The 26,748-nt window shown below is 51.8% G+C and overlaps 1 protein-coding gene across 1 annotated transcript; it reads right to left on the bottom strand.

Moving 5' to 3' along the window:
• Nucleotides 1-1,496: 1,496 nt before the first annotated feature.
• Nucleotides 1,497-22,286, bottom strand: CSF2RB (colony stimulating factor 2 receptor beta common subunit). Its single transcript, XM_030545566.1, is given in 12 exon segments — nucleotides 1,497-2,125; nucleotides 2,229-2,284; nucleotides 2,287-2,328; nucleotides 2,331-2,372; nucleotides 2,772-2,932; nucleotides 3,023-3,158; nucleotides 7,773-7,944; nucleotides 14,489-14,646; nucleotides 15,216-15,400; nucleotides 17,503-17,632; nucleotides 20,678-20,843; nucleotides 21,951-22,286. Coding segments are annotated over 11 exon segments (1,344 nt in total). The 5' UTR covers nucleotides 20,748-20,843; nucleotides 21,951-22,286; the 3' UTR covers nucleotides 1,497-1,933.
• Nucleotides 22,287-26,748: the final 4,462 nt, after the last annotated feature.

The following is a 26,748-nucleotide window of genomic DNA, read 5'->3' as shown; positions in this document are numbered from 1 at the left end:
CAACTCCCTAGGCTACAAGGCCAGGTTTAAGGTCTAAGAGGGTACTGGGTGGTAGAGGAAGGCAGTAGGTCCAAACCCCCTTGCCTGTGATGAGTGGCTTATACTGCAGTCTCCCCGGGGGGTGGGGGGCTAGATGGTGACTGGCAGTAGCCCAGACTGAGGCGAGGTGGGGTTAGTGGGTGGCAGTTCCCCAGGGGGGCAGCAACCCAGAGAAAGGGGGTACTGGGTCCAGGAGGGATCTGGGGGCCCAGCGGTACCAGATCATCAGCTGACAAAGGGTGCTCCAGAGGGCTAGTGAGCTAATTCTCACGGATGGCCAGCAGGAGGCACCATAGGGTGAGTCCGCACGCTTACAGGCCTCCAGCCCCATTTTCAACCTGACCACATCCACTGGGATCCAGTCTGCCCGGTTCCTCTTAAGGGTAGTAACCTGGAAACATCAAAGGCTGCAATGCAGACATACAATGTGGAGATTACAGTCATGTGACACTCTGTACCTTTGGGGAGCATGCTGTAACCCCCATATTCCTCATTTCATATAATTGTGATCTTACATATAAAGCATGCCTTGTAAGGTATCAGGGGAAAGGTGATGATGTGCTGAAAGTAATTTTCTCTATCCATATATGTAGATCATAAATGCACATGGAGTTATTATAATTGTGTAGAATGATTGAAACTAAAACCTACTGTAAATTAGGAGAATCAGGCAGATATTAGCTCCCCAGAGGCAACAGCAAGGAAAGTAACCAATGCCAGGGCAGGGTGTCAAACAATCCATCAACAGCCATTGTCCAGCAAGGGAGCTATAATGCAATGACTCACCTGCAGGAGGCCACACCAGGGGAATTGCTCAACCTTGCTTGGAGAGATTCAGTAATGCTCACCTGACTCTGGGGCACGGGGAAAAGCCAAGAGAGGAGAAAGGACATGATAAAAGGGAGAGACATTTGGCATGCTCTTCCTCTCTCTTCCATCTACATTTACAGACACCACACCAAGCGACTGAAGCGCTGATCAAAGGGGAGAGCCTGGCTGAAGAGCAACCAGCCAGCCTGTGGTGAGAAGCATCTAAGTTTGTAAGTACATTGAAAGTGTTAAGATCAGCGTAGAATGCGTTTTGCTTTTATTTCGTTTGACCAAATCTAACTTGTTACACTTTGACTTATAATCACGTAAAATGTATCTCTGTAGTTAATAAATCTGTTTGTTTATTCTACCCGAAGCCCTGTGGTGGTTTGAACCATGTCAGAGTCTCTCCTTGGGAAAACAAGCCTGGTACATATCAATTTCTTTGTTAAATTGACAAACTCATATAAGCTTGCAGCACCCAGTGGGCATAACTGGACACTGCAAGATGCAGATTCCTAGGGTTGTCTGGAACGGGAGATATTGACTAGTGTCATTTTGTTGCAAGTAGCTAGGAGCAGCTTACATGCCAGAGGCTGTGCGTGAACAGCCCAGGAGGGGAGGTTCTCACAGCAGAGCAGGGTAAGGCTGGCTCCCAGAGTCAAAGATTGGAGTGACCTAGCAGATCACCGGTCTATATAACACCAGAGGGGAATGTCACACCTCCCTAATTTTCCTGGGAATCATGGAACTAAAACTGCTATACGACAGTGTAGGTAGTTCATGCCTCTAATCCTGCTTGTGGAGGCCCCCCTTCCCTCCTCACCTAGTGCATCCACTTCCAGCCCCTGATTTGCATATAGTTTTCTGGCTCCCATGGAGAATGGCAGCCCTGGACTCCCGTTCAGATAAGCCAATTATACTCCTTCTCTGTGATCTGAAGCATGCAGCCAGGTACCAAGGGGACCCTGGTCAGTCTCTTTGCTCAATTAACTGTATGAAACCCTGGTTCCCCATAAACCCCAGCTAAGGGACCCGTTTATCTAGGGAGGGAACTGACCCCCTCCCCCAAAGCCCCAAGCCACTAGCCCAACTGGGATGTACCACTCTCAGTTTCCCAGGTGCACTCCTCACTCCACTCGCTCCAGAGCCCATTGTAGCTGTCCAAGTGCACCCTCGCCCGCATTTTTCCCCTATAGTGTGTGGAGGGCTCCAGCATCTGCAGGGTGAAGATGAAGGGAGGCTTGTCATTGCTGATGTTTACAAGCTGGGCATTCTGGGAAGAGAAGAGGAGAAGAGATGGAGGAGGGGTGAGGAACTCTTTGTCCCATCCACCCACCTCCCCAGAGTCCTAGGCTCCCAGCAGTACCATCACCTACCTCTATGAAGTCACCAGTCTTCCAATACAAGAATTCATATCTCTGGCCTATATGCCATAGCTTAGGATCTGTTTTGTCCATCTCAGCTCATACTTCTGGTTTTCGTCTTTGTCATTGTCACGTTGACAGGTGCAAGTGGCTTGACTAGAACACAAACAACGCATTAGGAACATGCATCCATCTCCTAGCTTATCTTTCTGCCCATTCCCTTTCCCACTCTGCTTTGTGGGCAGTATTAAGGATACATGGGTGCAAAACTTGTTGCCTGAGCAGACGAGCACCAAGGACTGCTAACAGCAGTGCCCCTATCTGACTCATCTCATCTCCACATGCCCATTCTGTACCTCCTCATGGCAGTGCTCTGTCGGTGCCTGTCAGGAGCTCCAGTGCTGGGAGCTTCCTTTACCAGCCCTCTGCCCCACCCACACATCACTGTCTAGCTCTTTTGTTAACCATTCCACCTCTCTGCCAACCCAAGCGTTTCCTAAGCTGGAGGAGAAACCACCAGATAACCCTGGGCTGAGTAACCAAATGGGCTCTCACTGTTTTTGTAGGCGTTAATCAGTTTCTCCTCCTTCTTGGGCCGGACAGTTATGAGGTACTGGCTCAGCCTGCTGGGGTTGGTGACATTGATCTCACAGCTGTGGAACAGGTAGTGGCTGCCAGGCAATTCCTCCTCATGGACTGGAGAGCATTCTGTCTCTCTGCGGAAGAGAGCAGCCAGGCCTGAGTGAGCAGGAGGGATAGTCAGATCCAGGAGGACAGGCATACGCTGCCATGGCTAGGTCACTTACTCTGATGACGGTGGGGTTCTGTAGAAGAGTGTGAACAAGACAGAGCTGGTGACCTCTCTCCTCACTTCCCAGCTGCACGTTAGCCGATCAACCCCATTGAAGAGGCAGCGAAGGTTCTTGGGCTGAGCCTCATCCCCTAGTGAGGAGCCAGTGGTTAGTGTAGCTCTGGGAGGGGCAGGGTTGGAGGGATAGGGGGGACAGTGGAGGGACTGATTGTGACCGTTGAGGGAAGAAAGGAAAACTTTTAGACCTGGTCTACACTACAGAGTTAGGTCGATGTAAGGCAGCTTACGTTGACCTAAGTAAGTAAATGTCTACACTAAAATTTAATCCCTGTTGATTTAACGCACCTGCTATGCTGACTTAATAACTCCACCTCCATGAGCAGCATAGAATTTAGATAGATGTAGTTAGGTAGAAGCAGTGTCAGTGTAGACACTGCGTTACTTACATCAGCCATTAGTGGCCTTCAGGAGGTGTCCCACAATGCCCCATTTTGACCACTCTGGTCACCATTTTGAACTTCATTGCTCAGCAGCCAGGTACACAGGAAGCCAGCCCTCCTCTTTAAAGCTCCATGAATTCTTGAAGTACCATTTTCTGTTTGCCCAGCTTGGAGAGCTCACCTAGCAGCTCTAGAGCAGGCACAGCTCTGAGCTAGACGTAGAAATGTCAACATCTAGGAGAAGGTCACTTGGGGCATGGAGGAGAAGGGCTACAGGAGGGACCAGCAGCAGCACCATGTGAAAGCCAAGGAGCTGTGGCAGGTGTATCAGAAGGCAAGGGAGGCTATTAATCACTCTGGTGTGTAGCTGCAGTCCTGCCATTTTTATGAAAAGCTGCATGCCATCCTCAGTGGAGACCCCACTACCACCCCCAAGAGCCCCATGGGTATTTCAGAGGAGCCCGAGTCACAGGCCCCTGCCATAAATTGAAAATGAGGTGGAGGAAGAAGAGAAGGAGGAGAATGGAGGACAGGTAACTGGGGGTTCCAGCCTCACAGTGAGCTAGGACCTGTTTTTGAGTCCTGAGCAGTCCAGCCAGTCCCTACAGTCCAGCATAGGTGAGTCTGATGCAGGGGAAGGAACCTCTGATAAGGCTGCAGTTTGCTTTGAAATTGTTGGGATGGAACACCCGAAGTAGCAGGACAGATCTGTTGATTTACTTTTTTTTACTTATGCCGGAAGAGGTAATGAAATAACCAATAGAGGTAGTGTTGCTATCCGCTTCTCATCCCCCTCTAGAGTTAGGAAGAAGGGTTCCCATAGAATAGTTTGTTTATGTGCACCAGGATGTCCCAGGAATCCTCCATAAAGACCTTGAGGAAACTGCTGGAGGTAGTCTGCAATCCCCTGCTGAAGGTTTCTGGGGAGAGCTGCCTTATTTCTTTCACCACAATAGGATATTTTCCCGCACCACTCAACGGACATCTATTCCATCTCCACCCTCCACCCTGGTGGAAAATTTCCCTCCTTTGCTTCACAGATATTATGCAGAACACAGCAGGCAGCTATAACCATGGGGATTTTTTTCACTGAGATCACTCACTTTCCACTAGAGTGAGCAGATAGCAAGTGTGAAAAATCGGGATGGAGTGCAGGGTAATAGGTGCCTATATAAGACAAAGCCTTGACTATTGGGATTGTCCCTATAAAATCGGGATATCTGGTCGCCTTATTCTCCACTGTCAATGCAGCTCTCATTTTGGTGTCTGAGTTGGAGGGCTGGGGCAAGCTCTGTACATAGATCCAGGAATATGGCCTTGCACATCCAAAAGTTCTGCAGCCACTGCTCATCATCCCAAATCCGCATGACAACGTGATCCCACCAGTCAATGCTTGTTTCTCGGACCCAGAACCAGCTCTCCATCATCTGCAGCTGCTCCGTGAATGCCTTCAACAACTTTGAATTGTTTCTTTCTATGTCCCACAGTAATCTAGCCTCCAAGGAATCATTATAGAAACCACAACTGCATTAAAAAGGCAAGAGGAAAAGCAACCAAGCAGTCTGCAAAATATCTTCAGGGTCTGTATACCAATGCAAGGAGTATGGGGAATAAGCAGGATGGACTGGAAGTCATGGTATATGAAGAAAATTATGACTTAATTGGCATTACAGAGACTTGGTAGGATACCTCTCATGATTGGAGGGATATAGTTTGTTCCAAATGGATAGGTATGAGGGGGGGGGAGGAGGCAGCATTGTGCTGTACGTCAAGGATGTGGATACTTGCTCTGAGGTCCAAGAGGAAGTGAATGGCACAAATACTGAGAGTTTCTGGGCGAGGATAAAAATGAAAAAGCTTAGTAGTAATGTTATGGTGGGGGTCTATTATACAGCACCAAATCAAGAAGAGGAAGTGGATGAGGCATTCTACAAGCAGGTAACAAGATTAGCTAACACACATGAGCTAATATTAATGGGGGATTTTAACTTCCCTGATATCTGCTGGAAGACTATTACAGCAAAACATAGTATGTCTTTCAAATTCTTAGCATGTGTAGGGGACAACTTTGAAGAAACAACTAGGGGGTCATCCATTTTGGACCTGGTGTTGACCAGCGGGGATGAATTAGTTGTGAACATGAAGGTGGCCGGGAACTTGGGAGGAAGTGATCATGATCTGATAGAATTCAAGATCCTAAGGAAAGGAGGACATGAGAACAGCCAAACAAGAACACTGGACTTCAGAAAGATAGATTTCAGCCAACTTGGAGAAATAGTAGGAAAGGTCCCATGGAAAGACCAATTAGGAAGAAAAGGAGCCGAAGCGCGCTAGCCATTCCTAAAAGATGTAATATTAGAGGCTAAACATCAAGCTATTCTAATGCAGAAGAAAGATAAGAAGAGCCACAGGAAGCCAAAGTGGCTGCACAAGGAGTTTTTTACCTATCTAAAAACCAAGTGGGATACATCCAGGAAATGGAAGGAGGGCCGTGTCACTAAGGAAGTATACATGGGAATAGTGTGAGTGTGTAAGGACAAAATCAAGAAAGCCAAGGCAAGAATGAGTTACATCTGACAAGGAATGTTAAAGACAAGAAGAGAGTTCTACAAATGTGTCAGATGAAAAAGAAAAGTTGGGGATGATGTGGGCCTGCTGCTCAATGGAGAAAGTGAGCTGGTAATGGAAGATAGTAGGCATTAAGCAGCTATGCTACCTTCCTTTGCTTCAGTCTTTCACAGAAAAGAACATGTGACTGGATGACTAGTGAAGTTACCATAGATAATAAAGAGGAAGGGATGCAGATCAGAATAAATAAAGAACACGTCAGAGATCTTCTGACTAGTTTGAATGAATTCAGGTTAGCAGGGCTGGATGCAGGGCTGGTGTAACCACTAGGCAAACTAGGTGTCCGCCTAGGGCACCAAGATTTGGGGGTGCCAAAAAGCAGTGCCCCCAATTTTTTTTTTACACTACAGTGGAGTTACATCTTAGGTGGGGGTTAGGTTCTAAGGTCAGCGCATAAGAGGAAAATCGTGTATAGTGAAAATTACCATAAAGTACAGTACACACAGTATACACTAGAAAAGGGGTCCTTAACCTACAGCACGTGTGCCAAAGGTGGCACATGAAACGATCTTTTTTTAATGGCAGGTCACCAGCCCGCTCAGCCCACTGCCGGCCTGGGGTTCCGGCTGGGATCCCAGGCTGGCAGTGAGCTGAGCAGGCCGGTGGCCGGGACTCTGGCTGGCAAGAGCCAGCGGATGGAACCCCAGCCCACTCAGCCCGCTCCTGGCCCTGCCTAGCCTGCTGCCGGCTGAGTGAACAAAACCCCAGGCTGGCAGCAGGCTCAGCAGCGGCCAGGACCTGCAGCCTGCTATTAAAACAAAGTCAGCTCACATGCCACCTTTGGCACACGTGCTTAGGTTGAGGACACAGAACATTATGGGATGCAGATGAAATTATGGGATGGCGAACACTGCATTCTGGGATGTTGAAATCATGTTCCCAGTCACCGCTGTGCCACTCATTTTGGCCCCATGAGGCATTGCAAAACCTTCCCAAAATACCCTGTGCTAGATGGTGGTGAGTTGCACACTGGGATAGCTACCCATGGTGCACTGCTCTCTGCATCGATGCAAGCAGCGCTGGTGAGGATGCGCACCACCAACACAAGGAGCATAGTGTGGACGCACAAAAGTGATTTAATCACTGCAGAGGCTGTATGCCAACATCATTTGGGTCAACATCATTTAGTAGTGTAGAGATGCCCTCTGTTTCAGGGTTTTCTATGAGAGCCCAGAGCATTACGCTGGTCCATTCATCCAAAAGATACAATCCACATATTGCAAGAGACAGAGAGACTGGCCTCTCCTGAGCCCACATCCCAAAACCCACCATCTCCACCGGCACTCACTGGCCCTATTGCTGAGAGGCCGGATACTGAGCACACCTAGAAGGGTCTCATCAAGGCGAGGGGTTTCAGGTGCAGTGGCAGGGGAAGTGTGTATAAGGAGATTGTACTGCCCCTGCCAGTGCTGCACTGGGACTGATACCTGTGCCATGGGACTCACCAGAGCACTGAAGTTTCCGCAGCTACTGCTCTGCTACCTATCAGTGGCACCAAATTCACTTAAAATAAGAGAACACCGGTGAAACTGGACCATTTTCATCAAATTCCAGAGATTCTCCAATGTCATCAGCTCAGCCCTCAAATCCTCTGGAAGCAAAGCACAATATCCCTCTGCTGCCAGGTTCTCATCACGTCCCCGCTTCTCCGCACGGCCCCTCAGCCTCCTGAATTACCTTCCTGGGACTTCCAGGACACGGCAGTGCTCCATTCGCTGGACTGCCCAGACCAACCAGCGCCCTGGCTCGGCTTGGATCGCACACGAGCTACATAGGTGCTGCCCGGCACAAGGGCATCACGCCTCAGCAGGCAATGGGAGGAGTTTGCGACTGACACCGAAGAAGAGTTCTGCCAATGGTGAAGAGATAGTGAGAAGTCAGGGGTAGGGGGGGGAGAGAGAGAAAGAGAGAGAGAGACTTGTTAGAGAGGCATGGGAGGATCCTTTTCTTGGGCAATTCTGCTTTAGCCAAGCACAGCCAGCGCTGTGATCTCGAGGTAAAGCGAAGCCAGATACTGCTTGTGCAGGGTTCATTGCTCTCATAGTGCAGAGGCTGCTTTTTACTTGATAGATCTCTGGCCATGACTAGCCAAGGCTGGATGGCACAGGATAAGACGGTTACTCACCTTTGTAACTGTTGTTCTTCGAGATGTTGCTCATATCCATTCCAGTTAGGTGTGCACGCCGTGCATGCACGTTCGTCGGGAAGACTTTTTACCCTAGCAACTCCAGTGGGCCGGCAGGTCGCCCCCTAGAGTGGCGCCGCCATGGCGCTCGATATATACCCTTGCCGGCCCACCCGCTCCTCAGTTCCTTCTTGCCGGCTACTCCGACAGTGGGGAAGGAGAGCGGCTGTGGAATGGATATGAGCAACACATCTCGAAGAACAACAGTTACAAAGGTGAGTAACCGTCTTTTCTTCTTCGAGTGATTGCTCATATCCATTCCAGGTAGGTGAATCCCAAGCCTTACCTAGGCGGTGGAGTCGGAGTGAGAAGCCGCGGCATGAAGCACTGCAGAGCCGAAGGCCGCGTCATCTCTGGACTGCTGGACCAGGGCGTAATGGGAAGCGAAGGTGTGGACAGAGGACCAGGTCACCGCCCTACAGATCTCCTGGATGGGCACGCGGGCAAGGAAAGCCATCGATGATGCTTGTGCCCTGGTGGAGTGTGCAGTCACATGGCCCGTAGGGGCGTGAGCCAGGTCATAACAGGTCCTGATACAGGACGTTACCCACAAGGATATCCTCTGTGAGGAAGTGGGAAGCCCTTTGATTCGGTCCGCTACTGCCACAAAGAGTTGGGGGGATTTGCGGAACGGTTTGGTCCTCTCCACATAAAACGCGAGTGCCCGACGGACATCAAGCAAGTGGAGTTGTTGCTCCCTGCGGGATGAATGGGGCTTTGGGAAAAAGACGGGGAGAAAGATCTCCTGGTTGACATGAAAGGCTGAGACCACTTTGGGGAGAAAGGCAGGGTGTGGCCTCAGCTGCACCTTGTCTTTATGGAAGACCGTATACGGGGGATCTACCATGAGGGCCCGGAGTTCTGACACCCGTCTGGCTGAGGTGATGGCCACCAGGAAAGCAGTCTTCCAGGAGAGAGAGAGCAGGGAGCAAGTCGCTAACGGCTCAAATGGAAGGCCCATGAGCTGAGTCAGAACCAGGTTGAGATCCCAGGTAGGGGCAGGGGGTCGAACCTGGGGGTAGAGACGTTCTAGACCTTTCAGGAATCTAGTCACTGAGAGAAAACCGAACGGCCGTCTCCTCCCGGGTGAAAGGTGGAGATAGCCGCCAGGTGAACTCGAAGGGACGATATCGCCAGGCCCTGCTGCTTGAGGGACCAGATGTAATCGAGAATACTGGCGATAGAAACCTCCATAGGGAGGGAACCCCTCTCCGTGCACCAACAGGAGAAACGCTTTCACTTGGCCGAGTACGTCGCTGTAGTGGAAGGTTTCCTGCTGCCCAGTAGTACCTGACGTACAGAGGTAGAGCACCGTAGTTCCAACCTGGTCAGCCACTCAGGAGCCACGCCGTGAGGTGTAGAGACTGGAGGTCCGGGTGACGGAGCCTGCCGTGGTCCTGGGTGATCAGGTCCAGGTAAAGGGGCAGGGGGACTGGGTCGGCCAGAGACAGATCCAGCAACATCGGATACCAATGCTGCCTGGGCCACGCTGGAGCTATCATAATCAAGCGGGCCCTGTCCCTGCGCACCTTCAGAAGGACCTTGTGGACAAGCGGGAATGGAGGGAACGCATAGAGCAGGTGAGTCATCCATGGGATAAGGAAGGTGTCCGCTACCGACCCTGGTTCTCGCCCTTGAAAAGAGCAGAACATCTGGCGTTTCCTGTTCCCTCTGGACGCGAAGAGGTCCAGCCGGGGATAACCCCACCTCTGGAAGAGTGAGAGGGCGACGTCCAGGCGAAGGGACCATTCGTGCGAAAGGAAGGATCCGCTCAGATGGTCTGCCAGCGTGTTCCGTACTCCGGGGAGAAAGGAAGCCATGAGGTGAATGGAGTGGGCTATACAAAAGTCCCAGAGCCGTATCGCCTCCTGACATAGGGGAGAGGATCTCGTGCCGCCCTGCTTGTTGATATAGTACATGGTCGTCGTGTTGTCAGTGAATACCGAGACACAGCGACCTTGAAGCTGATGGAAGAACGCTTGGCAAGCAAGACGGACCGCTCTCAACTCCTGTATGTTGATGTGGAGGGCCACTTCCTGAGGGGATCACTGGCCATGCGTCCTCAGGGTTCCGAGGTGGGCCCCCCAGCCCAGGTCGGAGGCATCCATTGTTAGGGATACCGAGGGTTGGGGCGGATGAAACGGGAGCCCTGCACACACTACGGACTGGTCTAGCCACCACCGGAGGGAATCCAATACCTCCTGGGGGGATGGTGATAACCGCGTCCAGCCGATGCCTGGCCGGACGGTATTGTGTGATAAGCCAAGACTGGAGGGGCCTCATGCGAAGCCGCGCATAACCCGTAACAAAGGTGCAGGCCGCCATGTGGCCTAAGAGGGTTAGGCACGTCCTTATAGAGGTCAAGGGTGCCGTCTGTAGGCGCCGAATGATGGCTGACAGCGACTGGAACCTGGGCAGTGGCAGAATGGCCCTGGCCAAGGTGGAGTCCAGAATGGCCCCGATGAACTCTATCCTCTGCATGGGGAGCAGAGTGGACTTGTCCACGTTGATAATGAGGCCCAAAGCTCCAAAGAGTCTGCTGATCTCGCGGACGTGGTTGCGGACCTGCGACTCTGACGTGCCTCGAACCAGCCAGTCGTCGAGATAGGGGAATACGTGTATGCGACTGCGCTGAAGATATGCGACGACGACCGCCATGCATTTCGTGAATACCCTCGGGGCCGTGGAGAGGCCAAATGGGAGGACTGCAAATTGATAATGGTGGCGGTCGACCACGAAACGAAGGAAGCGTCTGTGCTGCGGAAAAATGGCTATATGAAAATAAGTGTCCTGCATGTCGAGGGCGACGTACCAGTCTCCAGGATCCAGCGATGGGATAATGGTCCCCAGGGATACCATGTGGAATCTCAACTTCACCATATGTTTGTTCAGTTCCCGCAAGTTGAGGATAGGTCTGAGGCCTCCCTTGGCCTTGGGGATCAGAAAATAGCGGGAATAAAACCCTTTGCCCTTCTCGTTCTCCGGAACCGCCTCTATGGCTCCTTTGTCGAGGAGCGTCCGCACCTCCTGAAGGAGGAATAGCTCGTGAGAGGGGTCTCTGAAGAGGGACCGGGGGGGGCGGGAGGGAGGGTATGAAATAAATTGCAGACGGTATCCCGTTTGCACAGTGCATAAGACCCAACGGTCGGAAGTTATTTGGGTCCACGCCAGGAGGAAGAACGAAAGGCAGTTGGAAAACGAGGGGGACGGATCCGAGGGGGAAACTGGTACAGCGTCCTCGGGCGCACCTTCAAAATGAAGGTTTTGGGCCAGGTGGGGCTTTAGAGGAGCCCTGATTCTGCCCCCCTTGGTTGCCCGATTGTCTGCGTCGGTCATTTCTGCTTCGGCGTCTACTAAAGTCCTGCCACTGGCGAACTGGGGATAGGGCCGGCGCTGCGGTTGCTGTTGCGGCAGGAAGGGTCTACGCTGCGTCCCAGGCATGTTTATCCCTAGGAAGCGCAAGATGACCCTATTGTCTTTCAGGCTTTTCAGCCTGGGGTCCGTCTTCTCTGAAAACAGGCCCTGACCTTCGAACGGGAGGTCCTGGATGGTGTGTGGAGCTCCGGAGGAAGGCCAGAAACCTGTAGCCAGGAGATGCGGCGCATTGTAACCCCGGAAGCCAGAGTTCTGGCGGCCAAGTCTGCCACGTCCAAGGATGCCTGCAATGAAGTTCTTGCAACCTTCTTGCCTTTATCAAGAATTGCCGCAAATTCTTGACACGCATCCTGAGGCAACAACTCCTTGAACTCATCGGCTGACACCCAGGAGTTATAGGCATAGCGGCTAAGGAGGGCCTGTTGGTTAGAGACCCTGAGTTGGAGGGCGCCCGCCGAGTAGACCTTCCAGCCTAGCAGGTCCATACGCCTCGCCTCCTTGGACTTCGGTGCTGGGGCCTGCTGCCCGTGGCGCTCCCTCTCGTTCACAAACTGCACGACGAGGGAGCACGGGGTTGGGTGTATATGCAGGTACTCATAACCTTTGGAGGGTGCCATATACTTGCGCTCCACCCCGCGTGCAGCAGGAGGGATGGAGGCCGGTGATTGCCAGATGGTATTAGCATTGGCTTGGATAGTCCTGATAAAGGGAAGGGCGACTCTGGTGGGAGCATCTGCTGAGAGAATGCTCACCACAGGATCTTCGATTTCCGAAACCTCCTCAGCCTGCAAGTTCAAGTTTTGCACTACACGCCTGAGGAGGTCCTGGTGCACCCTGAGGTCGAGTGGGGGAGGACTGGAGGATGACGTTCCCGCCACTGCCTCATCGGGGGAGGACAACGAGGAGACCCCCGGTAGGAGTGGGTCCATGGGGGGCTCCGTCTGTACCAGCACCTCTGATTCCGGAGGGAGCTCAGGGCCCTGCTAGTTGGATCGGTCTTCCCCTGCCGGAGAGGGGGGAGGGTGAGACAACGAGGCCTCCGGAGCCCTGTGCTCAGACGTCACAGGCTGAGGTGGAATGTGTTGAGGGCCCTGGGCTTGATGGTACGCCCAGGGCGTCCAGAAACCCCACTGCTGCGGTCCCTGATCCTGCGGAGGAGGGTCATGGAAGAGGGCCGCGGGTCTGTCTGCGTCTAGGGCGTACATGCTGTCTGTCTGCGATGAGACAGACGGCTGCCGGGAGGGCCATGGTGGGGCCGAATGTGGCTGGTAGGGCTCCCTAGGTCTCGACGCCGACGATCTTCTCGGTGCCGGGGACCAGTACCGGGAATCGTACCGGTGCTGGGATCGGGATCGGGACCGGGACCTGCCTCCGGCGCGGTGCCGGGAGGTCGACTGGGACCGGGACCTGCCACCAGCTAGGTGCTGGGAGGTCGACCGGGGTGCTGATCGCTGACGGGAACGGCTCCTGGAGTCTCGGTGCCGGTAGCGGCGACTCAATCCAAACCGGTGCCAGGAGTAGCGAGACTGTCTGGAGGATGACCGGCGCCACGAGTGCGACCGGTACTGCCGAGGGGAGCGGTGCCGGGACTGCAAACGGCGCCTGGAGCGAGAACGTCCACGGTGCCGGGACCTCGAAGGGGATCGGTGCCGGCCGGGCGAGTCCGGAGACGGCACTCGCATTGTCGCAGGCTTGCCTCTGGATATGACCCGCACTGGGGATACCGGGGGTTGAGACTGGGTAGGCTCCATGAGAGCAATTAGGTCCCGCGCCGAAGTGAAAGTCTCTGGCGTCGAAGGGACCAATAGCTCAACCCCAGATCTTATAGGGGAGGTAGGAGGGACCGGAGTCGATGGACCTCCGGGGCCCGGAGTCGACGGAATCCCTGCTGGTGGTGCCGCGGCCGAGGTAGGTGCCGGGCGCTCCGCTCGAGCCTGCAAGGATGGAGTCGCAGACTTTGAGGGTCTTGCTTCGGGTCCCGGTGCCGGGGAAGGTCGGTGCCGGGGTGTCTTTCCGGTGCCGGCGCGGACGCCGGCGCTCTGCGTCAAGGCCACAGGATTAAGTGCCGCTTCCATTAGGAGACTCCTTAACCTCTGGTCCCTCTCCTTTTTTGTCCAGGCTTAAAATCCTTACAGATGCGGGCACTTGTTGAAATGTGCGATTCCCCCAGGCACTTCAGACAGGCGTCGTGGGCATCGCTTGGTCGGCATCGGCTTTTACAGGCCGAGCATTGCTTGAACCCCGGCGAACCAGGCATGGGCCCGGTGCCGGGCGCAGGGAAGGGCTACAGCCCAAACCCGCTAATAAGTATATACAAACTATACTACAATTAACAATAACTAACTACAATTTACAACTATTTACAACTATCTATAACTATGAGAACAGTGAAACGAAGGAGAGCTAGGGACGCGGAGGACAGCTATGCTGTGCTCCACAGTTCCAACGACCGACACGGTGTAAGAAGGAACTGAGGGAGCGGGTGGGCCGGCAGGGGTATATATCGAGCGCCATGGCGGCGCCACTCTAGGGGGCGACCTGCCGGCCCACTGGAGTTGCTAGGGTAAAAAGTCTTCCGACGAATGTGCACGCGCGGCGCGCACACCTAACTGGAATGGATATGAGCACTCACTCGAAGAAGAATTGTAAGATGTGCACACAGCTAGCTGCAGCGTGCACGGACCCATCCTCTGGGCCATTCAGGTTTCAGAGGATCAGTTGGGTTCAGCAGCAGCCAAGCAGGTTTCAGAGGATTGCAAGGGTTGTTTTCTACCCTCTAAAAGGTGCAACCAAGAACAGCACATGCCAATGCCTAAGCACATCTCATGCCTACCTCCCAGGATTCCCATTCCCTCCTGTAGGTCACTTCAAACTCCAATTCATCATGCACCCAGTGGTTTCCCTTACTCCCTTCTGCTGCTTCCCAGGCCAGCAAGAAGTCACCTGCTTCTGTGACGTTGATCCAGAGCTTCTGAGGCGGGAAGGGCTGGACTGGAAATGAGAAGGGAAAACACAGGTTGCGGTTATTAGTAGATGAGGATGGAGAGTGGGCAGAGGGCCTGTTTAATTCTTATCCTGTTGGCACTTGGCATTGTAACAGGTGGAATTGCCAAGGCCATAGTAAAAATGGTGGTGAACAGAACAGAAGGGTAATAGGACATGAGTGCAGTATAATTTAAAGGTGAATACATATTACTGAATATTTTTCTGAGTAAAAAGGTTTGTTTGAGAATCAGTTTTTTTCCTAATGACAGAGACACTCAGCCAGAGCAAGGGGGTGGGTCAACTGGGAGGAATACGTTTGGCTTTTCCATTGTAGGTCGGTAAGGAAGGAATCGATCCATCCATCATCCTCTAAGTGAGAAACAGGAGCACAGGCCTCACAGTGGAAATGAAACTATTCCTGGCAAGATAATAGGCTGGCATGCGGAAGTAAGGTTAAAGGTTAGCGATCAGGATTCTTGACTAGGGTTAGGGGATCAGGGCAGAGGAAGAAGTATTAATTTCAAAGGATCTCAAATATTCCTGGAGCAAAGAGAGAGGGGGTGTCTTGCCCTTACCATTCTGGAAGAGGCTGACGTTCAGCTCGGCCTGCAGCAACTGATCGGGTTTGAAAGTGTATCTGTCGTGCACCCCAATTGCAAAAAGGGTGCTGTTCCTGTGGCAGCTCCAGGAGACACAGGAGTCCTGGCAGTCAGGCAACCTCTTGGTTCGCTGAGGCTCACATGGCATCTGTGTGCTGTTACTGTGTGTGAAAAGAGAGACCTAGGAGAAGCTGATTTAGGTACAGATAGAAAATCCCAAATTAGGCTCCTGAAACCTTCCCCACATTCTGTTCTAGTCTATATAGATTCTTATGCTGTGCTCATCACTGTAGCATCTGAGCGCCTTTGAGAGATCATTAAGCAATGTGACTTCACATCTGTCATCTGTGGGCGTGTCTCTCATCCTCTTCCCAGGAGGAAAAGCATATGAAGTGTAGTGTCTTGTGTTGGTAGGGATTTTTTTTTTAAACATATACATGTTGCTGTGTATTTATATTAGCAAAGGCATGTCAAAGAGATTGCCTTGCACTCGGAGTGGAAGGTGGTGAGGTTGTGACACTTGTTAAGTTCCCATGGAAGTTGATTCAAGTCTCAGACTGACCCCTGAGAAAGCTCTGTCTCCAGCACAGATAAGTGTTATCTTAGTGACAAGAATTCCATTGTGCCAGAGGAGTGGAGCTGTCAACCACAATTTTTGTTCCAGAACATTAGATGGCCCGTTAGATGGCTTGGGCTCCAACCCTGGAGAGCCTTGAAGATAAGGACAAGACCTTTAACTTCATTTGAAATTCTGTGGGAAGCCAGTGAACAGTGGTGGTGAGTTCCCGATAGCCTGTGTTGCTGAGGAGACACATTGCAGTGTTCTGTACTAGTTGGAGTTTCCTATACACTGAAGGTTTCATGCCCAGGTATTTGCCTTGCTGTGGTCCAGCCAAGAAATGACAAAGGTGTGAATAACTGAAGCCAGGTCCACCAGGATGGGACCGAGTCTCCCAGCCAACCAAAGATGATAAAAAGCGTTATTTGCTGGCACTGCTATGTGAGAGCTTAGGGTCAGTGAGGAATCTGTGAGTACTCCTCAGTGATGGACTGAACTGACTGATTGTGGGTATGTGACTTCAGCCAAGAGAGACTGCACTGTGGCTGCAAACTCTTCAAATGCTTTCCTCTGCCCACCAGCATCACCTCTATTCTTGCTCTGGTTCAGCTTCAGCCAGCTGTTCTTCACACATGAGCTGGTCTCATCCAAAGACTGGGCCATCTTGGTGGTAGTGGCGTGCTTGTGTGCGGTGAAGGATAAGTAGAGAGCTGTATTTCATGGGCATATTGCTAGCAGTAATGTCCATGTTGTCTGACTAGTTCATGCTCATCCCAGGATCCATCCTCACAGCTCGTCTGATTGGACTCCAAAGCATTCTCTCAAGGGTCAAGTCCTTGTATGGTTTTTTTTTCCAGAGGTGATGGGCTCACTTAGGTCCCAACCCAAAGCACAGTGAAGTCTGTGGGAGTTCTTCCACTGACTTCAATAGGCATGAGATCAAGCCACTAATGATTTCAGCATCTCTTCCCGAAAAGACAAGAGAGATGATACCTTCCTATTCTCCACCACTTTCCCCCACTCTTAAACCCTGATCTTCACTCTCCCCATCTCTTGCTTTCCATATCTCTCCTTCTGTCCCTCTCCCTTTCTGCCCATCACAGCCCTCCAGGCCTGATGGCTCAGTTCCCTCTTTAAAGGAACAGATGTAGTGGGCAGATACTGAGGTACACAGCCCAGTAACTCTGGGCGGAAACCCGATTGCGCAACTTTACATAACCACTTCCCTCTTTTCACAGTCTCTCCACCCATCCTTATTTTGCAAACCTGACCTCACCAGAGCTATGTTCCTTCTGACCCTGCAACAAAGAAGATCCAGGGGAAAGTTTGGGAGTGGGTAACCATCCTTCTCTCTTCAACCCAGCTGTACTCTAATGTCTATTTCTCCCCTCCAGGTACAGTAAGCTAACAGGCCCTGCCATCACTCACACCTGGGATCCCCCAGACATATCAAGGGAGAGTGATAGAAAAAGTAATGAAAATAAACTGATCAGTGCACCTTCCTGTATCTCCCCATCGTCCCAATGCAGACCTAAAAGAGTCTCCAACTTTCACCCCCAGCAGGGCCAGCACAAGTGTCCACGTGCTCCTCAAAGCCTGGCTGTCAGCTTGGATCCTTTTCCCTCCTCCCATTCCCACCTCTTAGGTTCAACAGCCACAGGCCTCTTGTGTCCTTCTGCAGCAGAGCAGGGGTCAGGCACTTACTTGTTTAAATTGTCCTCATGGTAAAGAGTCACATTGAGGAAGCGTCGTGCTGCTGTGCATTCCTGCCATGTGCAGGTCAGCTGGGACGTGTAGTCATTGTAGCAGCGCAGGCTCTGCATCGGGAGGCTCTCTGCAGGGGGAAGGAAAGCACAACACTGCCGGTGCGTCATAGAGATGGGCAGTGAGGAATAATAGGATGTGCACACCGGTGCCATGGTGGGGAAGGGCAAAGATGGGGGAACGAGGCGCGAATGGGTAAACTGTCCTGGGAGTCCCTCGCATGTCAGTGAGCTCCTGTGTCAGGGAGGTCATGGACGAAAACCTCCACCTCCCCGATGCTCACAGTCCAGAGGCTGGAAAAGAGAGGTTTACTTACCAGGAGCTGTGATAATGAGAGAATCGTCCCTGTGCATTCACAGTCTGGCCAACTTGTGTGAATCTATCATAAGCCTCGGGCTACTGAGTGTTTTTCTTAAAAGCCCCAACATCTGCACTGAGGTTATTACCCGAGAATCTCACTTTTCATGTACAAAAAGTAAGTGTCTGACCTACACAGCAGGGAAGAGAAGCTTGAAGGATGATCCCTAAATACACCAACACCAAATGACAAGTCAACCCCAACCAAGCTGTATTCTCATTCAAATCTCATGATATTTAAGTCACTCTCGGGATTTTTTGGGCCTGACCCTTGATTTCTGAACACTGGAGGTTGGCAGTCCTGATTCACATTGTAGGAGTTGTCCTGGTGAAAGCCGTGTCCATGGGCGGGCGGGCGGGGGGGGGGGGGGGGGCATGAGCGGCCACACAGTGTCATTAGTCAGACAACCTCCTCTGCATACGGGAGGGTGCCCACCAACCGCCTCCATTCCTTCTCCTGGACTGCTTTATTATTGTTGCATTATTTCAGGAGGTGTCGCTAGCAGTAATACACTATTTAACATGTCACATGTCACGCCATGACACAAAATGCTTCTAAGGCCCAAGTGAAGGACTCGACAATGAAGAGGGCTCACCTGGTGTGAGCATGGGATTTGGACCTGAGAATGGATCACATAGCTTAATGGCCTCGGAGGTCAGATAGGCCTGGAGACTTGGGTATCTTTCCCTGAGCGTGTGAGAGGTGAAAGCCCTGCCAATAGCACACTGGGCTGGGGAGCGTGATTGCCCCACCACAGCAGACATCAGACATGCACATCCACCTCTGGAAAGAGAGATGTGCATAAGGCACCTGCTCTGAAACCAATTTTAGGGTCTGTACGGGGTCTGGGCTTGGTGCAGAGCTGGGGCAGCAGGGGCTCAGAGGGAACATTGTGGAATTCGGAGAAATTCCTCCCTCTCTAAGGTACACTGACTTAGGGACGTCTATACTAGCCGCCGGATCGGTGGGTACTGTTCAATGTATCGGGGATCAGTTTATCGCATCTCATCTGGATGCAATAAATCGATCCGCTAATTGACGCCCGTACTCCACCTCAGCAGGAGGAGTAAGTGGAGTTGACGGGGGAGCTGCGGCAATCAACTCGCCGCCGTGAGGATGGCCAGGTAAGTCGAACTAAGATACTTTTAATTCAGCTATGTGAATAGCATAGCTAAAGTTGCGTATCTTAGTTCACACAACCCCGCTAGTGTAGCCCAGGCCTTAGAACAAGCGACAAACAACTAGCTCAGGGGTGGGCAAACTACAGCCCAGAGGTCACATCCAGCCCTTCAGATATTTTAATCCAGCCCTTGATCTCCCGACAGGCAGCAGGGTCCGGGACGTGCCTTGCTCCATGCATGCCGTGCTCCGTGCATGCTCTGTGTGGCTCCTGGAAGTAGCGGCATGTCCCCCCTCCAGCTCCTATGCATAGAGGCATCCAGGGGGCTACGTATGCTGCCCCTGCCCCAAGCGCCACACCCACAGCTCCCATTGGGAACTGCGGACAGTGGGAGCTGCAGGGGCAGCACCTGCGGATGGGGCAATGTTTCAAGCCACCTGGCTGCACCTCCATGTAGGAGCTGGAGGGGGGACATGCTGTTACTTCCAGGAGCTGCTTGAGGTAAGTGCCACCTGGAGCCTGCACCCCTGACACCTTCCTATGCCCCAACCCCCTGCCCTAGCCCTGATCCTCCTCCCACCCTCTGAACCCCTCGGTCCCAGCCCAGATAACCCTCCTGCACCCACAACCCCTCATCCCCAGCCCCAGCCCAGAGCACGCACCACATCTGGACCCTGCACCCCAACCCCCTCCCCCAGCCTGGAGCTCCAGCTCCACACTCTGAACTCCCCATTTCTGACCCCCCGCCAGAGCCCTCAGCCCAAACCCAGACCCTAATCCCCGATTTTGTGAACATTCATGGCCCACCACACCATTTCCATATGCACATGCGACCCTTGGGCCAAAAAATTTGTCCACCCCTGAACTAGCTCTAACTGTGCACAGATGGGAGATTAAACCTAGAAACGGTAGCAGTCAATGGACATGACAGAGGGTCTTGTTTGTTCTCTGCAGCGGTAAAGAAGGAACTAAGACGGTTCAGAGGGATGGACACCCCTAGACGTGAGTCTTTGACATTGACACTGGTGACTTGCTCTGTCTCCCTGCCCCTCACATTTCCCCCCTCCTCTCAGTCTCTCTTCCTCACACACCTCACAGAGTCATCCTCCCATTTGTCCACACCTCCAAATGGATATTCGGTCACTTACACTCCCACCTGAATCTACATGTCATTCTAGCCCTTCACTCTTCTTCAGGGGTCTGTCTATCCCTGCACTACACCTCCAGTTCATCCACCTACTCACCAGCCAGCTTGTTCACACATTTGCACAATAGCCCACAGGTCCATCCATCCATCCACTCACTCTCCTCCTCTTCCATCCATCCACTTCTCCATCCAACCATCCATCACTTCTCCATCCATCCATTTCTCCATTCATCCATGCACCCTCCCATCTATAAGTCCATCCGCATTTCCATCCATTTACCATACCACCCATTCACATAAACAATCACCATCTTGCCTGTCAGTCTAATCACCAACATAAGCATCTGGAATGGCAGAGGGAGCAGTCCAGCAGAGGAAAGGGGGAAAGAAGAAAAGGGAATGGAGAAGAGTAAAGGGACTGGAAGGAGGGGAGGGAAGATGATAAAAAGGGTAGGAAAGAAAAAGAAGAGGAAAAGAAACTGAAACTCACCTCGCGATTCTCCAACTCTGAAAGCCCAACACAGAGCCAGAAGAGCACTGCAGAATGCCTTCATGTTCATACCAGCCTGAGCCCACCAGTTCAGTCCTGCTCCCTGTGCTCTGGGCTGGTCACCGGCCTGAGGTTCTTGCACTCACACTTGTTAACTCCTTGTCACCTGTTGAATGTTGAAGCCAAGCTCTGATGGTCAAGTGGAAGAGCTTGGGACCTTCTGTGAGACAGAAAACCTCCCCTCCTGCACTGAAGGGACCTTTCACTGATCCATCAAGGCCACAAGGGACCATTAAGTCACCTAGTCAGACCTCCTGTAGGCAGGGGCGGCTCTAGGGATTTTGCTGCCCCAAGCATAGCAGGCAGGGTGCCCTCACGGCGCTGGCAGAGCACCCCCTGTGGCTTGCCACCCCAACCACGCTCTTGGCGTGCTAGAGCCTGGAGCCACCCCTGACTCTAGGACACAGGCTGGAGAATAAAATTTATTTCCAGGACCAGTTCATTGCAGGAGAGAGGGGAATTCAATCTCCATGTTCATTCACCACTGGGCTTCCCCCGCACACATACACAGCTTTTCATTTGTTCGCAAGCCTGCCCTGGAGACTCACCATCCTACCCTATCCCGCCCCATCTCCCCCACTCAGATACATCTCCCCTCTCTTGGGATGAGATGGGGATTCAGTCTTCATGTTCCTTCAGTTCTAGGATTCTCCCCCACATGCTTCTCCTCCAGCGACACCCCTCGAGAGAATTGCTTTGAAGTGATTCCAACTGGCAGTTTGCAGCCAGCTCCCCTGGAATTGCTTTGGGACCCACTTCACAGGCACAATCCCAAAGGAGATTTATTGTTTCTTTTTGTGGGATCTAGCATTGAATTCGGTGATGTAAAGCCCATGGGCCAAATTCTTCACTGAAGTGAAAGGAGTTGCACCACTGGAGAATGTGCTCCCATATTACTGCTCTCTAAAGAGTGTAACAGACCCACCCCACCTTGGGCACAGCCACAGAGCCAAGCCTCTGTGCTCTGGGGATGTCTGGTCTGTGGTTTTTTCCCACTTGGGGGAACATGGAGAAGGGGATTCACCCAAAACAACCCCCAGCTTCCTAAATGCCATTTCCTTTGATAGATATAGCCTGCTAGACAAGAGAACATTCATCACAGAGAAGAGATTCCACTGTGACTAATGGCTCCAGAGCTCATGAGCCCTTGTCTGTCTGGGGACAGGCTCTCTCTGCATGTACCCTTTCCCCAGTAAAGGCAGAGTTTCCTCACCTGAGCCAAGAGCTGCCGGTGGGACAGCTGCCTCACAGCAGGTGGATTGCTGACCCCCTCAGTTCTCACTCTCTGGCAGCTGGAGCGCCTTTACACATACAGGAATCAGCATTGACCATGGCTGTCCAAAACTGGAATGGATCCCTCTGGGAAACAATGAAGCTGGGGTATCTCCTGCACCTTTTGCCCTCTGCGGGCTTCCACACCCCATATGCCTCCTTCCAGGGAGCAGACACAGTCCTGAACGCTCTGAAGTTGGAGTGTGACGCTCAGACTCTGAACTTCCTATTTTTGCTGTTTGTTTGAACCCTTGGAGTGCTTACTGATGCGGTTCTTAAATTTGGGCGGGGAAAGAAGTATTTCTCTTTTCCTTTTTATGTTGTATTGTTTCTGATTAAAACAGTTTCCAGGAATCAGAGCACACTGTTTTCTTGAAATCAAGAATATTATGCTGCTAAAAGAGGCTGTCCCTCGCTTCCTATGTCCTTCCCCCCCATCCCCCCCCACCTACTTGGACCCTCCGGAAGAAGACAGATGGGAAAGGGAAGTAGTTCCCTCCCTTTCTGTCCCTCCGTTTGTTTCATCCACCTCCTGTATCTTTCCATGACCTAGATTGTAGATCTTTGGGGGCAGGGATTACTCTTTACTACATTGACCCCTGGTGTTCCAGTGAATTCAGTGAGCTTTGCATCATACTTTAAATAATAAAGAGAGCACAAGAGGAGCTAGAAGAAAATTAGAGGGTAGCAATGTAGGATAACTCACCCAGGAATCCCACATGGTTTTAAATACAACTTCCTGTAACTACCAATTAGCCTTCAATCTAGAGGCCCATGAAGTGGGCTACAGAGAGTTGTGAGTGTCAAGGATGGGGCCCTCTGAAGCCTAGCAACCCCTTGGCATGGGTTATAAGGGTCAAAGTGGTTGCATGAAGGCAAACTGGGGGCCAGCATTCCTCTTAGGTTGGCTGTAAAGGCATTTATAGGCCACGGATGGGGCGTTCTGGAGTGCAGTGCCCAGGGAGACTGTGTGTAAGGGGCATGGCAAGGGGTGACTGGCGACAATGGCAGGCTATAAAAGGTTATGTCAGGCTGAGTGTCAGGGCACACTGGAGTCCAGCAGCCCCATGAGACAGATTGCAAGGGACCAGAATGAGTCAGACTCAAGAGCAGAGCTCCATTTGCTACAGGGTACATCTGCACTTCAGGCTGGGGTGTGATTCCCAGTTCAAGGAGACATACTAATGCTAGTTTAAAATATAATGCAAACAGCAGTGTGAGCAGTGGGAAGGGCTAGCAGCCCCAAGTATGTACCCATCCAAGACCCTAGGCACAGTGGAAGTATACGGGAACAAGACCCCGGGAATGATTCCCTGCATAGCTTATCAGAAGGGACTTTTGTGGTAATCTAGTTTGACCGCCTGTCCAACTCAGGCCATAGGGCTTCCCTGAATTAAATACCTTGTTGAAGTAGTGCAGATCTTTTAGAAAAACAGCAAATCTTGATTTTAACATTTCCAGTGATGGCAAATTTGCCATAGCCCTTGCTAAATTGTGCCCTGATAAAAATGTTAAATAGTGTAGGGCCAAGAACCAATCCCTATAGACCCCACTAGCAATACAATGATGATTTCCCATTTACAGTTACATTCTGACACCTATCCATTAGTCAGTTTTTAATTCATTTAATGTGCCATGTTGATTTTGAATCAGTCTAGTTTCCTAATCAAAATACCCGGCAGTACCAATTCAAATGCCTTACAGAAAGCCAAGTATATTACATCTACACTATACCTTCATCAACCAAACTAGTAATCTCATAAAAAATATCAAAACTGATAAGATCGATTTGCCATAAACCCAAGTTGATTGGTGTTAACTGTAATTCTTTACTAATTGAGTTCCATCTCAGCTGTTCCATTAATTTACCTGGGATCAACAGTCCTATAATATCCAGGTCATCCTGTTTACTTTTTAAAGTATTGGCACAATATTAGGTTACTTCCAGTCCTTTGGAACTTTTCCAGTGTTCTAAGACTTATTGAAATCCAACATTCACAGCCCAGACATCCTCAATCAGCTCTTTTAAATTCCTGGACCTGCTGATTTAAAGATGTCTAACTCATAGGCACCGACTCTGTGGGTGTTCCAGGGCTGGAGCACCCATGGACAAAAATTAGTGGGTGCTCAGCACCCACTGGCAGCCAGCTCCCCCCTCCTGTCCCAGTGCCTCCCCGTCCCTCCCAGCGCCTCCTGCCTGCCGCATTCAGCTGTTTTGCAGCATGAGGAGGCTCTGGGAGGGAGGGGGAGGAGTGCGGATGGGGCATGCTGTGGGGAGGGGAAGAACTGGGTGGGAAAGAGGTGGAGTGGGAAGAGGCAGGGCAGGGGTGGGAACTTGGGGGAAGCAGTCGGGTGGAGCGGGGCCTGGGGCAGAGTGGGGGGTTAAGAACTCCCCGGACCCAGAGGAAGCCGGCACCTATGGTACAGTAGCTGCTGTTTAACATCCTTCTGAGTTACTATTAGAATACAGAGTCTTTCATCTTCATCATACAATATGAATACATCACCCTGCTTCCCACCCACCCCCAAATATAGAACAGAAATGGTCATAGATAGGGCCCTACCAAAATCATGGCCATGAAAAACACATCACAGACCACAAAATCTGGTCTCACCTCGTGAAATCTGGACTCTTGAGTGCTTTTACCCTGTGCTATACAGAGTTCACGGGGGAGACCAGCATTTCTCAAATTGGGAGTTCTGACTCAAAAGGGTGTTGTAGGGGGGTTGCAAGGTTATTTTTAGGGGGGTCACGGTATTACCACCTTTACTTCTGTGCTGCCTTCAGAGCTGGGTGGCTAGAGAGAGGCAGCTGTGGGCTGGGCACCCAGCTCTGAAGGCAGCACCCCACTAGCAGCAGCACAAAAGTAAGGATGGCAATACCATACCAGGCCACCCCTATTTCTGTGCTGCTGCATTCAGAGCTGAGCTGCCGCCAGCCAGAGTGTGGTGGCTGCTGACTGAAGGCCCAGCTCTGAAGGCAGCAGCGCAGAAGTAAGAGTGGCTTGGTATGGTGTTGCCATCCTTACTTCTGTGCTGCTGTTGGCGGTGGCTCTGCCTTCAGAGCTGGGCTCCTGGCCAGCAACTGCCACTCTCCAGATGCCCAGATCTGAGGGAAGTGCCATCAGCAGACCAGCACATAGGTAAGGTAGCAGTACTGCAATCCCCTCTACTATAACCTTGTGACTTCCCACAACTCTTTTTTCGGTCAGCACCCTTACAATTACAACACTGTGAAATTTCAGATTTAAATAGCTGAAATCATGAAATTCACAATTTTTTAAATCTATGACTGTAAAACTGACCAAAATGGACCGTGAATTTGGTAGGGCCGTAGTCATAGAAAACATCTGCCATTTCTGTACTCCTGACAATTCTACCATTTCTGTCTAGTAATAGACCCATACCATTGTTGGGACTTCTTTTCATGGAATTTCAGTACTGTAGCAAAGAGAACAGGGGACGGGAGAAGGGTCTGTGAGCAGGCAGTGAGAGTGTGTGGAAGTGTGGCTGTTAGCACCTGTATAGGAAAGCATGCCATCAAGGAACTGAGTGGAAGTGTATGCACACAGCCGGTGCAAGGAAGTTTCGCGCCCTAGGCGAAACTTCCACCTTGCACCTCCCACCCAGCTAACCCCGCCCTCCCATGGCAGCTAACTCAGCCCCCCATCCGGGGTGCCCCCCCCGCAGCAGCTACCCTCCCACCACGACCGTTAATACCTCTCCACCTCGTCCCCCCACGGCAACTAACCTCACTCGGGGAGACTCCCCCTGTCCCCCTACTTCAGCTAATCCCACCTGGGGAGACTCTCCCTCATCCCCACAGCAGCTAACCCTGCCTGGGGAGACCTCCCCGCTCTCTCCTGGCACGGCAGCTAACCCTGCCTGGGGAGACTCCCCCCACGGAAGCTAACCCTGCCTGGGTTTTCCCCCATCCAGCTCACCTCGGCTCCGCCTCCTCCACTGAGCACGCTGCTGCGGCTCTAATTCTCCTCCCCGCCCAGGCTTGCGGCACTGATTGGAGGAGACTTAGAGCTGGGCTCTGTGCTTAGCGGAGGAGGCAGAGTGGAGGTGAGCTGGGGCAGGGAGCTGTTCCCCGTGCGCCTCCCTGCCCCCCGTTAGTGCTGGCAGCCCTCCACGCACGCCCCCCCCCAGCTCACCTCCACTCCACCTCCTCACCTGAGGGGACTTTTAGGTGCTTCCAATCACTAGGCATCCTAGGTGGCCGCCTAGTTTGCCTACATGGTTGCACCGGCCCTGTGTATGCAGGGGGAAAAGGGTTGCTTTGCATCATTCTGTAGAATCAAATGATTCTCCAGAGTCCAGGGTGATTTTTCCCAGATACAGGTTTCTGTTTGCCAGAGGTCATTCTCCCTCCCTTTCCTTCCCCTGCAGAACAACCCCTCATTCACAGAACTGGCTTGCAAGATTGGTGGTGGAGGGATGTGTCTCTGCCAGTCAAAACGAACCTTCAGGTTTCCTTTGCTTGAGTAAACCCCAGGGCTAAGTGACAGGTGATCCAGCACACAGCTCCTAAGCCTCTAGGAGGCTTTGTAACCTGAGCATGTCAATCAGCTTTCAGATGCCTGGCAGGTCCCTTGTCTCACTTGGAGGATAGATTGTGAGCCAATCAATTACCGCATCCCATGTTATTTCAGTCCTCTTCTTTCCCCTCCTCGCTCCAACCCTGTGAGGCCTTGAAAGTGGAAGTTGTATTTAGTTTTGTAAAAGACACAATC

Source organism: Gopherus evgoodei, chromosome 1 (assembly GCF_007399415.2).
Source record: "Gopherus evgoodei ecotype Sinaloan lineage chromosome 1, rGopEvg1_v1.p, whole genome shotgun sequence".
In the NCBI taxonomy this organism is placed as follows: domain Eukaryota; kingdom Metazoa; phylum Chordata; order Testudines; family Testudinidae; genus Gopherus; species Gopherus evgoodei.
This window is presented reverse-complemented; position numbering and strand designations above follow the sequence as displayed.